The following is a 13,420-nucleotide window of genomic DNA, read 5'->3' as shown; positions in this document are numbered from 1 at the left end:
AGAGGCAGCTCCAGAGTGGAAGCTATAAGGCAAGAAACAAAGAAAAGCTAAACAAGGCTGAGAGGTTACACAGAACAAATGAAAATGAGTAAAATAAGACAACCGTGTCCTTACTCCACCTCCACACACACACACACACACACACACACACACACACACACACACACACACACACACACACACACACACACACACACATGTCCTTGAACTGAGGGATGTCCTGCAGTCAGATGGATCTTTAGCAGGACAAGAACACATAAGTCACCTCTTCATACATGACACACACGCGCACACACACACACACACACACACACACACACACACACACACACACACACACACACACACACACTGAGAGTGAAGAACATGTTAAGTGCATATGTTAATACACACACACACACACACACAACATGTCTCAATAAACACACACAAAAGAACTCCGCCCCTGACACATCACCCTTATGCTCCAGAGCTTTATTAAAACCAGAGTCATGGTCAGTAAACACACACACACACTTTTTGATTGATGCCTTTGACCCCTCCCATCGAGTCAGGATTCCCATAGTAACCAGGATCATCCCCCCCCCCCCCCCCCCCCCCCACACACACACACACACACACACACCCCTGTGTTACTGATATTGCTGGAGTAATGACATGTTAATGGCTGCCATCACCACACCGGCAGCAGCAGCAGACTCCACAGTCATTTCCACAGCATTAAAGCTGCAACGTTTGATGCGTCGTATTGATCCATTTCTCCCACTAAATCATCCATGATTTAATTAAAACACATTTGAAATTACTACTGTAAAGAAACGAAGCACTAATGGAGCTGAACAAGCACCATCACACGATCTCTTACTTTCATTCTTCAGTGGAAACTGATTTAAAGCAGAATTTTCCTCTTTTATAGCACAAAACAGATGGAGGAACTCAGATTTAATGATGCAAATTCTTGAGGTATAAAATGATATTCACACTGGAAGAGGAACAAATTCTGCAGCAAAGACAAAAAGGTTGAAAACGTTGCCGGTTGATGAGCATTTAGAGAAAAGACAAAAAGATAAAGGCTTAAAATTACAGACCTGGACTACAGTCAGTACTTTAAAAATCATAATTATGATCAGTAAAAATGAACTTTGTGTAGTCCAAACTTGTGATACTAGAGCAAACAGGAGAAGAGTAACGTTTCTGATGCAGGAGTTCAGTGAAAAGTTCCTTTTTAAATAAACATCTGTTTGAAAATTAAAGGGAACTGAAGGTTTTTATGGTCCATATTATAACTGCTAAATAATCTGAGAATTTGAGGCTTCCAAAAATTTAAAAAAAAAATCTAAATGGTAACATTATATTATAAATACTGTTCACATATGCATTTTTAATGAAATATTTGATATATAAGATAAAATATTTTTGTTCATTTAGTTTAAAAAATCTGTATAAAGTTTATCATCTCTGAAAACTGCTAATAACCACTTAAAATCTCAACTTACACAATAAAAATCTTTATTTTTTACATTTTAGTCTGTATAGTGTTGTCATGACAACAAAAATGCCAATACTTTATTTACCAGTATTTATTACTAGCTTTTTTTTTTAAAAAGCTACTTCATGTTTGGTCTTCAGAAGCAAATATGAGAAATCGATCAGTGTTCTATTATTTCTACTTAATAGAAGAATAAATTGTAAAAAACTGAAAAGCATTTGTCATATTAGGTATTTTTCTTTATGATTTGGTAAAACTGGAACCTTTCAATAAAATGGGATGTGGTGTTACTCGTACATCATTTTTATCACTTGAAACAGAGGAAGAAGGAATTTAATCTAATTTCATATTCTCAAGATTACATTTTTAAAAGACACAGTAACAAAACAACAAACAAAAATAACAACAACAAAACAACCAATGAGGTACATTCACATAAGGCCTGAACTGGTTCTTTGAGCCCTCCATTGTGAAGTGTCTCTGCTGCCACTGCTTCCATCAGCTGGTCGTGACTTCTTGCATCTAAATGGCGTGTTCTGACAGCCACACCTTTCGACGCCTCCTTGGTAATTCAATCAGCCTAACAGTCAAATCCGGTGAAATATGAGCCGTAATGGAGGGCCGTTAGCAACTGAGTATCAAATGTCTTGAGCTAACTGGGGGCCCAAAATGGCCGCTGTTGCCTGGCGCCTTTTGGCTCTCAGGGCTTCGTCTGACTCGATCTAAAGAGGGCGTTCACAGCTTGGGTGTGGCTTATGTCTCTTGTTATAAACTTCTTTTTTTTAGGTTGTTGTTATAGATTTGATGTTTGTTTTATATCGAGTGCAAGAGCAGATTTTAGTAGTTTTTTCCCCCTTGGAGATTCATACTGTGGATGTTGATGTAAAAGTAAAAAAACACTTTTATTCTAAGTTTACCTTGTGCAGACTGCAGCTTGATTGAATTGATGAGTTTTAACAGGTATAAAAACCAAAGGAAACACTGTTGCTGAGATGCCTGAAACTCCTTGTTTGTCATCCAGGATTGTCTTCTGTTACCCGTCTATATCACCAACACTTTTGGAAAATCCCTCCATGGCTAGCAGTTTAGCAGGTGCTGATAATCAAATTGGGGCTGGGTATCGTCACTGATTTCTAGAATCAATTCGATTCGATTCAATTTGAACCGGTGAAATTTTGCCTCAGACAGTCAGAAATATTATAATTCAGATCATGCATCAGTACATTTCCATATTTTTATATCTATAAAAAGAAACCTGACACATGCGAGACTTTATCAAAGTGTGAGCATCACAGCAGATGCCTTTGTGTCAAAGTACCTGAGGATAAAACAGAAAAACATGAAGGAAAATTAAGGATTAAATTAAGGATTAAATTTGTTCAGAAGCCTATTGAACAGCAGAAATGAGGCTTTCTTTTTGGAAGTAAGTAAAAGGAAAAAAACAGCGTCCGACAGCGCTGTAAACAGTAGACTGGTGTGTAACAAGCAAGCAAATAATGCAGAAAACAGATTTTTAGAAGGGAAACTGTTCTTGAAATACAGAGAGAGAGAGAGAGAGAGAGCTGTGCATGAAGTGTGATTTTATGGTGGAAGCAAAACAGGAAAAGTCAGAGGGAATTCATGATGATGTTTATGTGAAGCGTAGTTTGGATCTTCTTTTGCTGCTGGTTCAGTCAATATTGTTTGGAGAGAGATCAAACAGCTTCAGAATCAGCGCAAAAAGGACGTAAACACAAAGCGCGGACCCGCCGAAACATCAGAATCAGCGAGCTGTCAGCTTTCAGCCCCGACCGTGTCCGTGCCGTCGGGTGAGAAAGGCGACATCTCACTGATTCTGATCTGTCGGCGGGTCCGCGCTTTGTGTTTACGTCTTTGTGCAGAATCCGTGTTCCTGCTCTCATTTACTGTTTTAGCTGTTTGGTGGTTGTTGAAATTTTGTGAGGTTGAACCTGAGCTATAATAGACAGCGCTTCATTTGGAGAAAACCTAATGCAGCATCTTTGGACAAACACCAACTCTAAAGCATGGTAGTGGAGGCGTGATGATCTGGAGACATTGCAGTCATCGGGTCAACTATCAAGTCTTCTGTATACCAAAGCATTCTAGAGTCAATTGTGAAGCTGTCTATTTGATGCCTTAGGGTTGACTAAAACTGGTACCTCGTTCCAAGCATGGCATCTACAACAGAATGGCTGAAAAAGAAAATAATCAAGGTGGTGCAATGACCCAGTGAAAGCCCAGTATGGGCAGAAATCTGTGCCATCAGAAACTGAATTTGAATAAGTTAGATTTGAATTTGAATTGCTCGGATTGAATCTGAATTGTAACTTGAATAAATGCTTTTAAAAATTGAATTTCAATTAGCCTAATTTGAAATTCAATTTATTGGTTTGAAAATGATCATCACTAAATTGAAATTGAATTTTATATTTTTAAAGTGAATTAATTTGCTTTGAAACCGTATCTTATCCTTTAAAAATTTAGCTCTCGAATAATTTCAGATTCACTTTCAGTTCTACAATTCAATTTCAGTTAGACTAACTATTCACTTTAGCTAAAGTTATTAAGTTAGCTAAAGAGTTGGGATGCTGTGTAAGACATAAATAAAGCTAAAACACAAAGGTTTGGACACCGTTTTGCATGTTTCCCTACTGTAGGGGTCTCTGCAAGCATACAGAGGGGCACTCTGAGAGGGTCCAAGATGACAACTTTGAAATTCTACTAGAAACAGTCAATCATAATCCAGGGCAAACTACGCTAAATTAGCGTTTTTAGCTAACAGCTACAATAAACATAAAAGTTACCTTACGGCTATCATTTGTTAACATGACGCTTGTTCTTATATATGTAATGCATTTATTACCAACCTGAGAGTTTATCCGCTGGTCATTCGACATGACGAATGACTTCTGAAGTCTTAATTCAGCTCAAGATGCTGTAGATTCCCGTCAGTAACACTTTCAGTCTGCTAGTAAAACGTAGTTCTATTAATCTGCGCTTGAACCGGAACCGGATTAAGTCCCAAAAAACTGAATTTTGGAACTGAAAATGAACGGTGAGAAGTGAATCTGAAATTATTCAAGAGCTAAATTTTTAAAGGATAAAATACGGTTTAAAAGCACATGAATTCATTTTCAAAATATAAAATTCAATTTCAATTTAGTGATGATCATTTTCAAATCAATAAATTGAATTTCAAATTAGGCTAATTCATATTCAGTTTTTAAAAGCATTTATTCAAGTTACAATTCAGATTCAATCCAAGCGATTCAAATTCAGTTTCTGATGGCACAGATTTCTGCCCATAGTCCAGACCTCAACCTGGCTTAAATGCTCAGACAGATCATCAAAGGTCAAAGTAATGGCCACAAACCTCAATGAGCTACATCAGTGTTGTGAAGAAGACTGGGTCAGAATTCCTCCACCATTTGATAAACTGATAAAGTCATATGGAAACAATTGCTTAACATTATTGCTGCTAAAGATGGTTCTACAAGCTTCTGAATAGTTGTGTGGTGTACTTGGTTTTCCACTAGTCTACATAGAGTCCTGGAAAAATGTTTTTATATGGCTGTATCAATTTAAAGAAATTGTAGTCAGTGCTAACTGTAGCCAGTTGTATTGTAGTCAACTCATGTCAGTTTGCACTGACATGAGTTGCATAATTCTTTTGGGTGTTTTTTTTTTTTTTTTGCAACTGCTAGAAAATGTTGATCAATGAATATCTGATCTTTTAAGCTATAACTCTGAGCTGAATTTTAGCTTAAAATATAGGTAATTTGTTTTTCAAGAGCAGGTAAACTCAATAGGTAATAATAACAGTTTTTCACAATTGTTTGGATGTAGTGTGGATCATTTAGGACTGGCTTATGATTAAAAAAAAAGTTTAAAAAAAGTAACGGTTAAACACAGAATAATGTGATGTTTAGAAAATTTATAAACAAAACGTAAACTTCCTGTAAACTTGACTTTTTTAAAAAAATTCTTGGAAATTTTCCTTTACAGGTGTGTAACAGTACACCTTAATTGCATGACCTGTAGGGCTCACATATTCCAAATAAGTCAATTTTGGGTGGTTTAAAGTCACGGCAGTATTTTCAGACTTTGTTGTGTTTCTCTTCCTTTGTTGTTTGTTGACAACCATCACACTGCCCCCTACAGGCTGTTAACAGAGTTTATCAAAGTAGGGAACCTGCAGGCGCTGAGAACCTTTAGAGTGCTGAGAGCCCTGAAAACTATCTCGGTCATCCCAGGTAAGGGCTCACCACCACCACCACCAGGGGGCGACAAGAGACATAAAACAAACAAACTAGGAGACAATTGTAATCGCGTTGTGAACGTCCTCTCTTGTTCGTCCCATGTCTGCCGTGTCTTGCAGCTCCAGACCCCACCCACTTCCCACTCCTTGCCCAGTCGGGGACCATAGGTCCAATCACCTGATCTGCATTAAAGGAACAATAAAGAAGGAAAAATCAGATATGTCTAAAAGTTTGTTAACAGGAGAATCGATGGCAACAAAATGCCTTCAAGTTGGGATATTTGCTAAAAAAAAATCTGACGCACTAAACTGGTTAATTCAGTGTCCATTCCAGAGCCAAACACAAACAAAAGCATTTCTCATGATGAACTCTTAAAAACATGTCCTGTTTGTTGGATTTCTGTCTTTTTTGGCACAAAACTGAACATTTGATGTTTGAAGTTAGACAAAAGCAACCCAAAGGCATTTTTTTGGTTCTGGTATCTGATGTTGAAAACACCACTCTGACATTTAAAATGTAACTATTTATCAGTTAAAGTTTACTATGTGGATACCCAAAAATACTATGTAAAAAAAACCAAAAACCTTACAGGCATTAAAATATTAAAGTGCTTGACCGAGTTGCCTTTTCTCCAGTTTACATCCAAATCCATAGCTTTGAATACCTGATTTCCCCTTCTTAACAGTCGAGTCTCTGGCTTGATCCTCCAGTGTTGCCATCCGACCTGGCCTGTCTCTACTGTATCTATTTCTGTCTCTTGAGGTATCTCCACCTTTCTATCCCTCTGTGCTGGCTTGCTGTTCAGTGTGGTCATACCCTTCTGTGTGTGTCTGTTTTTGTGCTTTTGTCTCCCGGCTTGTTGCAGATATGTGACTGAGTTTGTGGACCTGGGTAATGTGTCAGCCTTAAGGACGTTCAGGGTGCTGCGAGCGCTCAAAACCATCTCTGTCATCCCAGGTGAGACCGCGAATGCAGGGGAGTGAATACCAAACGCACTCCTCCCAATCTGCTGGAAGCACTAAGTGGCTGTGTTTGAAATCTCATCCCGCATACTACCTACTGATAGCTCTCTACTTCATAACAACCACTTTAACAAAGTAAACAGAGGTAGTATGCAGGAAGAAGCACCAAGGTTTTTATGCTAATTGGTTGTGAGTGGAAAACAGAGGCTTAGCAAACAGAAACAGCTCTTGGCCATGAGTCAAGTAATGGCACAGGAGAAAGGACTTCCAATATTTAATGCTTCACCATACAAATCAGCATAAATTCATACTTAGCTTTAGAAAACACAACTATTGTCTACAAGGTGTGATCACGAACTTTTACAAGACTCAAAAGACCCTACCTGATTTAAATTTGGTTGAGCGTCCCTTCAAGGCCATACCCTTGTGCACCTCTGGACTTCCACCAGCTGTTATCCAAATTAGCATTCCCCAGAAGACCACAGCTCCCTGAAACGTTGTCCTCTTCCCATAAACCAATTCAGATTGTAGGGCAGTAGACATGCTGGGAGTGGTCCAGGGTCACACTAAGGGACTACCTGAAAAAGGTTAAAGGTCTAATTTAAATCAGTTGTGATTTTTGAATGTTCATTTTTTCCATAAAGTTGCAAAACTTTATGATTGTACCTCGTAGAAGTACACTAAATGCTTGCTCAGTAACATCATGTCAGTGCTAAATCCTGCAATAAATGTAGGATAATAATCCTACATGCACATAAGTTAATAAACTAAAATGGAAGATATGCCATCATGTGAGCAACTGGGATAATATTCTGATCCTGTGATAAGGAGGATAGAGTGTAAGTAATTCTTTTTCCACTGCAGAAATTTGAATAACACACAAAGTGGGACAAACAGATACAGAACTGATCACCTGGTGCGTCCCTTCACCCCCTCTGTTGCTTTTGTTGTGGAAAATTCACCAGATTCACTACTTGATGGGGTCTTGTGGCCATAAAATTTCCAGGGGGGTTATTTGTGTTCTTGGACAAAAGCGTTTGTCTGTCCAGCCTCAAACCTAAAAATTTGTTCCTGTACACAAAATAACACTTTTAAAGGACAAAATAAATCTGGAGAGGTTGTTGGCCGAGTGAGTTATTTCAGTGAGTTGAAGTCAAGAATTTGACAGAAGTTTTAGTGATTACTAATTATCATTAAAACAAAGTTGGGATTATATATTGAAATGCCTTGGTTAGGTTTAAGTTGATCAAAAGTTTGCCATAAGTTGTTGCTATAACTACAGATCTCTGAAACTGAATGCCACTATTGTTGTGGTGCATGTGCAAGCACCCTCTTTGAGAGAAGATTGCTGCTTAAAAAGGCCATTGAGAGGGCAGGTGTACTCTTCGAGTTCGGCCAATCAGCACTGTGGCCCATCCAACTGTTTTTCCAGGGGTTTTCAGAAGTACCCACGCTGAAGAACATATTTGCTCACCTGCTGGTTTCTGCAGTGGAAAACAACCTGCTAATTAAGCTTTTTACGCTATTCCAGTAGTGAAAATGCTGACTATCCAAAAAATGGCTACCCATTTTTTGATCCAGTTGCTTATGGAGTTTATGCTTGCCAGATACAGCTGACATAATCTCCCCTAACCTATTCTGCTGTTTTTGTTTCAGCCTGTGAAGGAAAAAGCAGCAGTCTGATATTAGGAAACACTGTATTAATAAGACAATGAGTTGTTTTATGTGTTAGGGACTTGCACTTTTTACTTTTGTTGGTCTAAAATTACACACAAAAAGCTTAAAATGAGTAGCCATGACACATAAAAGGTCGGGGAACATAGCAACACTCTTTGCTAATGCACTTAGGAGATATCTACGTCACTTAAACATTCCCAGCACACTTCAGGAGACACCAGTTTATGTCCACAAAGACACAAATCAATATGCAAACTGTGCAGTTGGTTATTCAGATGTCCTGCTGGCTAGCCTCTGTATGTTTCCACTGTGCATGTTAGCATGCAGTGCTAACAGCATTGTTAACATGTGATGAAAACATTATCGTGCCATGTTAGTGGCTATGTTATAACAGTGTTTAATCACATGTTATAACTTTAGTAAAGTAATAGCACCATGACAGCATGTCAGAACTGCAGCTTAGCTTTGTCTAATCCCACTTTTCATTAGTTTACAGACACCTCCAGGTTAACAAACAAAAGTTGATTCTGTGAGACAAAATCTTTGAATATGAAAAAGTAATAGAAAACCTATTTGAGCTGTCTGTTTCTAATGAAAGAACTAAGTAAAAAAAAAGTGCTAAGAGGTGATTTAAAAATCTATAAGAAACTGGTGGTTTCTTTGGTAAGACTTGGCTGATAACAGTCGACTTGTCTGCACCCTTTGTGTTCTGAGTGTGTTTTTGTTCCTGCTGTTTTTACCATGTGTTCATGTGTGTGTTAGTGTTGTTATTGTAGTATTAGAATGGGGGAGTTTGTGGTCTGTTTTGCTGTATTTTGATGGTGATTATTAGCCTACAGTGACTTTTCTTCATCAGCTGCTCATGGGTGAAAACCTGACTGTTTCCCCCAAAATTTAACAATGATTGACTAAAACTTTTACAAAATATTTAAAATTATTGTCATCTGAAGGAATATTTTCAGGTTTTCACCTAACAGGAATGGAGTATTTGCATTTTTTATGCTTTCAGTTCATTGATTTGTTTTTTCCACCTTCATGCATAAAGATGGCTGTCGTTTAGTTTTACTTTTGTACCTTGCCTGTGCATAAAAACAAAAACAAAACAACCTTTACACTCCAAGTCACAACTGACAATAAGGAACTGTTTGGAGAAAATCCCCTCTTTGCAATTTTCAAAGAGCCATTAATCTCATATAGAATCATACCTTAGACGTAATTGGACCTCTGAGAGGTTGAAGTTAAATATTTGAAGGCATACTGCTTTGATCATGTCATTTAAGCTGGCTGCCATCTTCATCAAGTTAGCAGGTTTCAACATACCCGCCATTCATAGACCAGTTACACCAGTTCTCAAAGACTTATTCAACTATTAACCCTTTCTGCATCCCTGCGCCCGCGGCGGTCCCTCAGGACTGAAGACCATCGTTGGGGCTTTAATCCAGTCGGTGAAGAAGCTCGCTGACGTGATGATCCTCACGGTCTTCTGCCTCAGTGTCTTTGCACTTATTGGCCTGCAGCTCTTCATGGGAAATTTGCGGCAGAAGTGTGTGCGGAGCACAGCACACTGCTTCAATGACACCTTGCCAGCCAACACCTCCTTCTACTGCAACAACAAGACCTGGGCCTCAATCAAAGACTTCACCGAACATGAAGGTGAGCATTTAATAAGTGAACGAACAAGTTGCTTGATTGATTTTCACATAAAGATGTTTAATTTAATTTGTTGCACTGGTGCAATTAGTTAGAAAATAGAAAGTTCATCTCTTGTGTCATTACTGAAGAAATTGATACTAGGAGGTAAAACGTGACATGGAACCAACTTCTGACCATCTGGAGTCTGTTAAAGTATCACCCCAACCTCTGGGTTAGCGCTAAGACCTCTTGTTAATCAGGGCTTGTGTGGACATGGTGTCTTTAGATGAGACTGAAAAAGTTTCTTCAGAAAGCTTTTGATGGATATCTGTTGTGAAAGATTGAAGGAAGTCTGTGTCTGGCTGTCCATTGGTCTCCCTTGGATTGTGTCTTAATTATGCATATTGGGTTTGGGTTTAAAATAACATATTTGGATGACTGCATCCAGCTTCCCTTTGTGCTCAACAGATCAGACCACGAACCTTGAACTCTTTATAGCTTGTGGCATTTTTCTTTTTATTCTGAAACCTCCAAATACGCTTTTTACAATTTCCAGGGTTTAGACAGATCCTGAACATGGAATATTATTTAGAAATATTTAAAGTTAAATACACTTTATACATCATTGAATTTGAAGCCTTAAACATAACGTTGGCTTCCACTTAGGCTTTTGTTGTATTGTCTAAATTTGTTAATTAGTATATGCCGTATGTTGCTTTGCATTTGTTTCACTTTTTATATGCTTGTATGTTTTATATGCTTGTTATCTAAACACTCTAACTAAACACGTAAGAGAGCTATACATACCAGTGGCTGTTACCAGTACTACACCCCAACCAAGTTTTGTTTATATTAAGGAATATTACCTCAATGAGGGTCTATGAACCGTATGGTCAGAAAGGGTTTCCGTGTTAGACGATTTGAACGTATCAGTACTTTTGGATTCTCTGTGAGTGAAAATGGAAATGTCAACTTGTCAACTCCATCTTTGAAGATCAGTCTGTATGACTTAAGAATGCAGTGCTGCTTCAGCTCGGTCAGGGTGGGCTCCTTTTGTTCCAGTAATCTAACTTTGTTAGAGCTAGAACAATGTTTCAAAAGTGGAAAATAGATAAAGCCACCATAATGTTACGCACTGGTGAGTGCAGTCCAATTTGGACTCACCATCTTGGTGTTTTGAGCCCAGATGTAATGATCCAGGGGTGGATATGCCTGTTAAAACCACATCGTCACTGGCTCAGGACTTTTGGTTGACAACAAATCGAGTTTATATTTTATTCAATATGATCCAAAATGAATAACTGAGACCATAAACTCAACTTTTTGGAAAAACAGGTATTGTCACCTGGTAGCAGTAGTTAGCTTCACTTCTTAAATCCAGAAGCTACGTCTGCAGTCTATACCATCTACTGTACTGTGCAGAAAATGTCCAGTGCACTTCAGGAAGTGTGGCGTTTTTCCAGGGAAGCACAGGAGCAGCCCGTCTCTGAGCTGGTGGACCTCATTTAGAAACATCATTAGAATTCATCTCAAGTTTTAAATGAATTGAGAAGAAATCAAATTTGTCCATGCTTTGTACATGATAGCCCCACAGCTCACCCAGTGTCCTCTACACACCACAAATTCTTCATCTTGTGGCGAGATTTTTACATTCCTGCTTTATTAACTTGCTGCCATGCAATAATATTTTTTCCATGTCACCACAGGGGCTCTGTACCATTTGCATATAAATAGATAAACATTTCTGTGGCCTGCTGGGGACACCACAGGGGGCTCAAGAGTTTTAAATCCTGGTATCTGTGGTTTACTGCAAAAAAAAATTGCAATAAATAAATAAATAAATAAAAGGACATTGCAAACACCAAAATTACTTGTTGGCTGGAAGATGAGACGGTCACCTGCTTGTAGTATGTTCTGGAGAGAGGGGTGGTGTAAGCGTGTGTCATGCTGCCGTGGCGACTGCTGTTTCTTAACGGGGCTGGACAATGTCATGTTGCTGCTGTAGTTACAACTGACGTCAGTGAAGACACACACAGACCATCAGGGATGTGTTCAGCCCGTCCGACTGGGCACTTTACACACACGGAGAGGGCATGTGCCAGTCATGTCATAACACACATTATGTGGACTTCCATACATCACACGCAGCCACAAAACCCACACAGAGACAAGCTGAGGGCTCAAATTGTGGTCATAAATATTTTGTACTTGTTAATCAGTTTTGTATGTGTAAAAAGACTTTTTTACACATACAAGACTAAGAAGAATTTTGACCCTATTTTTCTTCCTTTCATCTGATTGGCCAATGTCATGTCAATCACAAGTTTAACAATCCAATCAAAGAACAGCTGGGTTTGGCTGTCGGAGGGGTGCATTATGGAGCTTCAGGTCCTTGAAGGGAATAAATGCTCTTTTACATGCCAGCCCAGCGTTTTCCTTCATCACCACGAAGGAAAACAGTCTGTGGTTTGTCCGAGTTTGGTGATTCTTGTGTCACAGGTTTACCTGCTTAATACAGGGACCTCCAGCGCCTTTTCAACAGCGCTGTGGACCTCGGGGGGTGGGGGTGGGGGGCAGTGTTGTGGAAATGACACAGTCTTCACTAGTGGGGATAGTTACAAAGCTTTCTTTGTGATGAATTAGCAAAACATGTTTTTCTTGAACATTTGAAGATAAAAAAACAGAAACTCTTGTAGAGGACATAGAGCTCGATGTGAAAGGACCTTTATGCTGCACACTGTGAGCCACAGCCCTGACTTTGTGTTAAACTAATCCTAAAGTAATAATGGTATTTCTAACCACTGATATACCACAACTTTATCCTTTCAACAGCTGCTGAAAGTTAGGGGACCAAGCATCTATCGGATATTTATATAGAGATCCTCCAGCTTCAAACTGTATCACTCTTCAAGGACCTGCAGTTCAAAAAAAGCGCCCCGCCGACAGCCAAACCCATCTGTTCTCTGACTGGATAAATGTGTGATTGACATGACCTTGACCAATCAGATGAAAGGAAGAAAAATAGGGTCAAAATTCGTACTTGTAACTTGAAACTTGAGTGCAGTTTCACACGTATTTTTTGGCCAAGTCCACACACAAATCTTTTTGACACACACAAAACTGATTTACAAGTACAAAATATTTATGACCACAATTTGAGCCCATACGAAACACTTAACCTGAGCTGCACGCTGTCTTTGCTGCTCAGTGAGACCAAAATACACCAACGTACACAAAATATGTATGTAGCCAGCGTGCAGCTACAACCGCCTGTGTCACGATGCACCTGTCAGTCAAAGAAGCCATGCCCCTAAAAATCCACTGTTATGCATTAATAAGTTTAATGCAAGTAAACCAAACTATGTGTTTAAATGTAACTGGCACATGGTGTGCTTTACTTT

At 38.9% G+C, this 13,420-nt stretch overlaps 1 protein-coding gene across 1 annotated transcript in view; it reads left to right on the top strand.

Annotated features, from left to right (window-relative positions):
- The window catches only part of LOC146662752 (sodium channel protein type 3 subunit alpha-like), a 279,350-nt gene that overhangs the window by 85,655 nt on the left and 180,275 nt on the right, over nucleotides 1-13,420 (top strand). The window contains exons 7-8 of the mRNA XM_085419328.1: nucleotides 6,614-6,705; nucleotides 9,798-10,040. Of these exons, the coding sequence (XP_085275454.1) occupies nucleotides 6,614-6,705; nucleotides 9,798-10,040 (335 nt within the window). The remainder of the gene's footprint in view (nucleotides 1-6,613; nucleotides 6,706-9,797; nucleotides 10,041-13,420) is intronic.

This window comes from Rhamphochromis longiceps, linkage group LG9, assembly GCF_057381845.1.
Source record: "Rhamphochromis longiceps isolate RC_006_pf linkage group LG9, R_longiceps_female_GT1.1, whole genome shotgun sequence".
NCBI lineage: Eukaryota > Metazoa > Chordata > Actinopteri > Cichliformes > Cichlidae > Rhamphochromis > Rhamphochromis longiceps.
The sequence above is the reverse complement of the archived record's forward strand: the minus strand, read 5'-3'. Positions and strand labels throughout refer to the sequence as shown.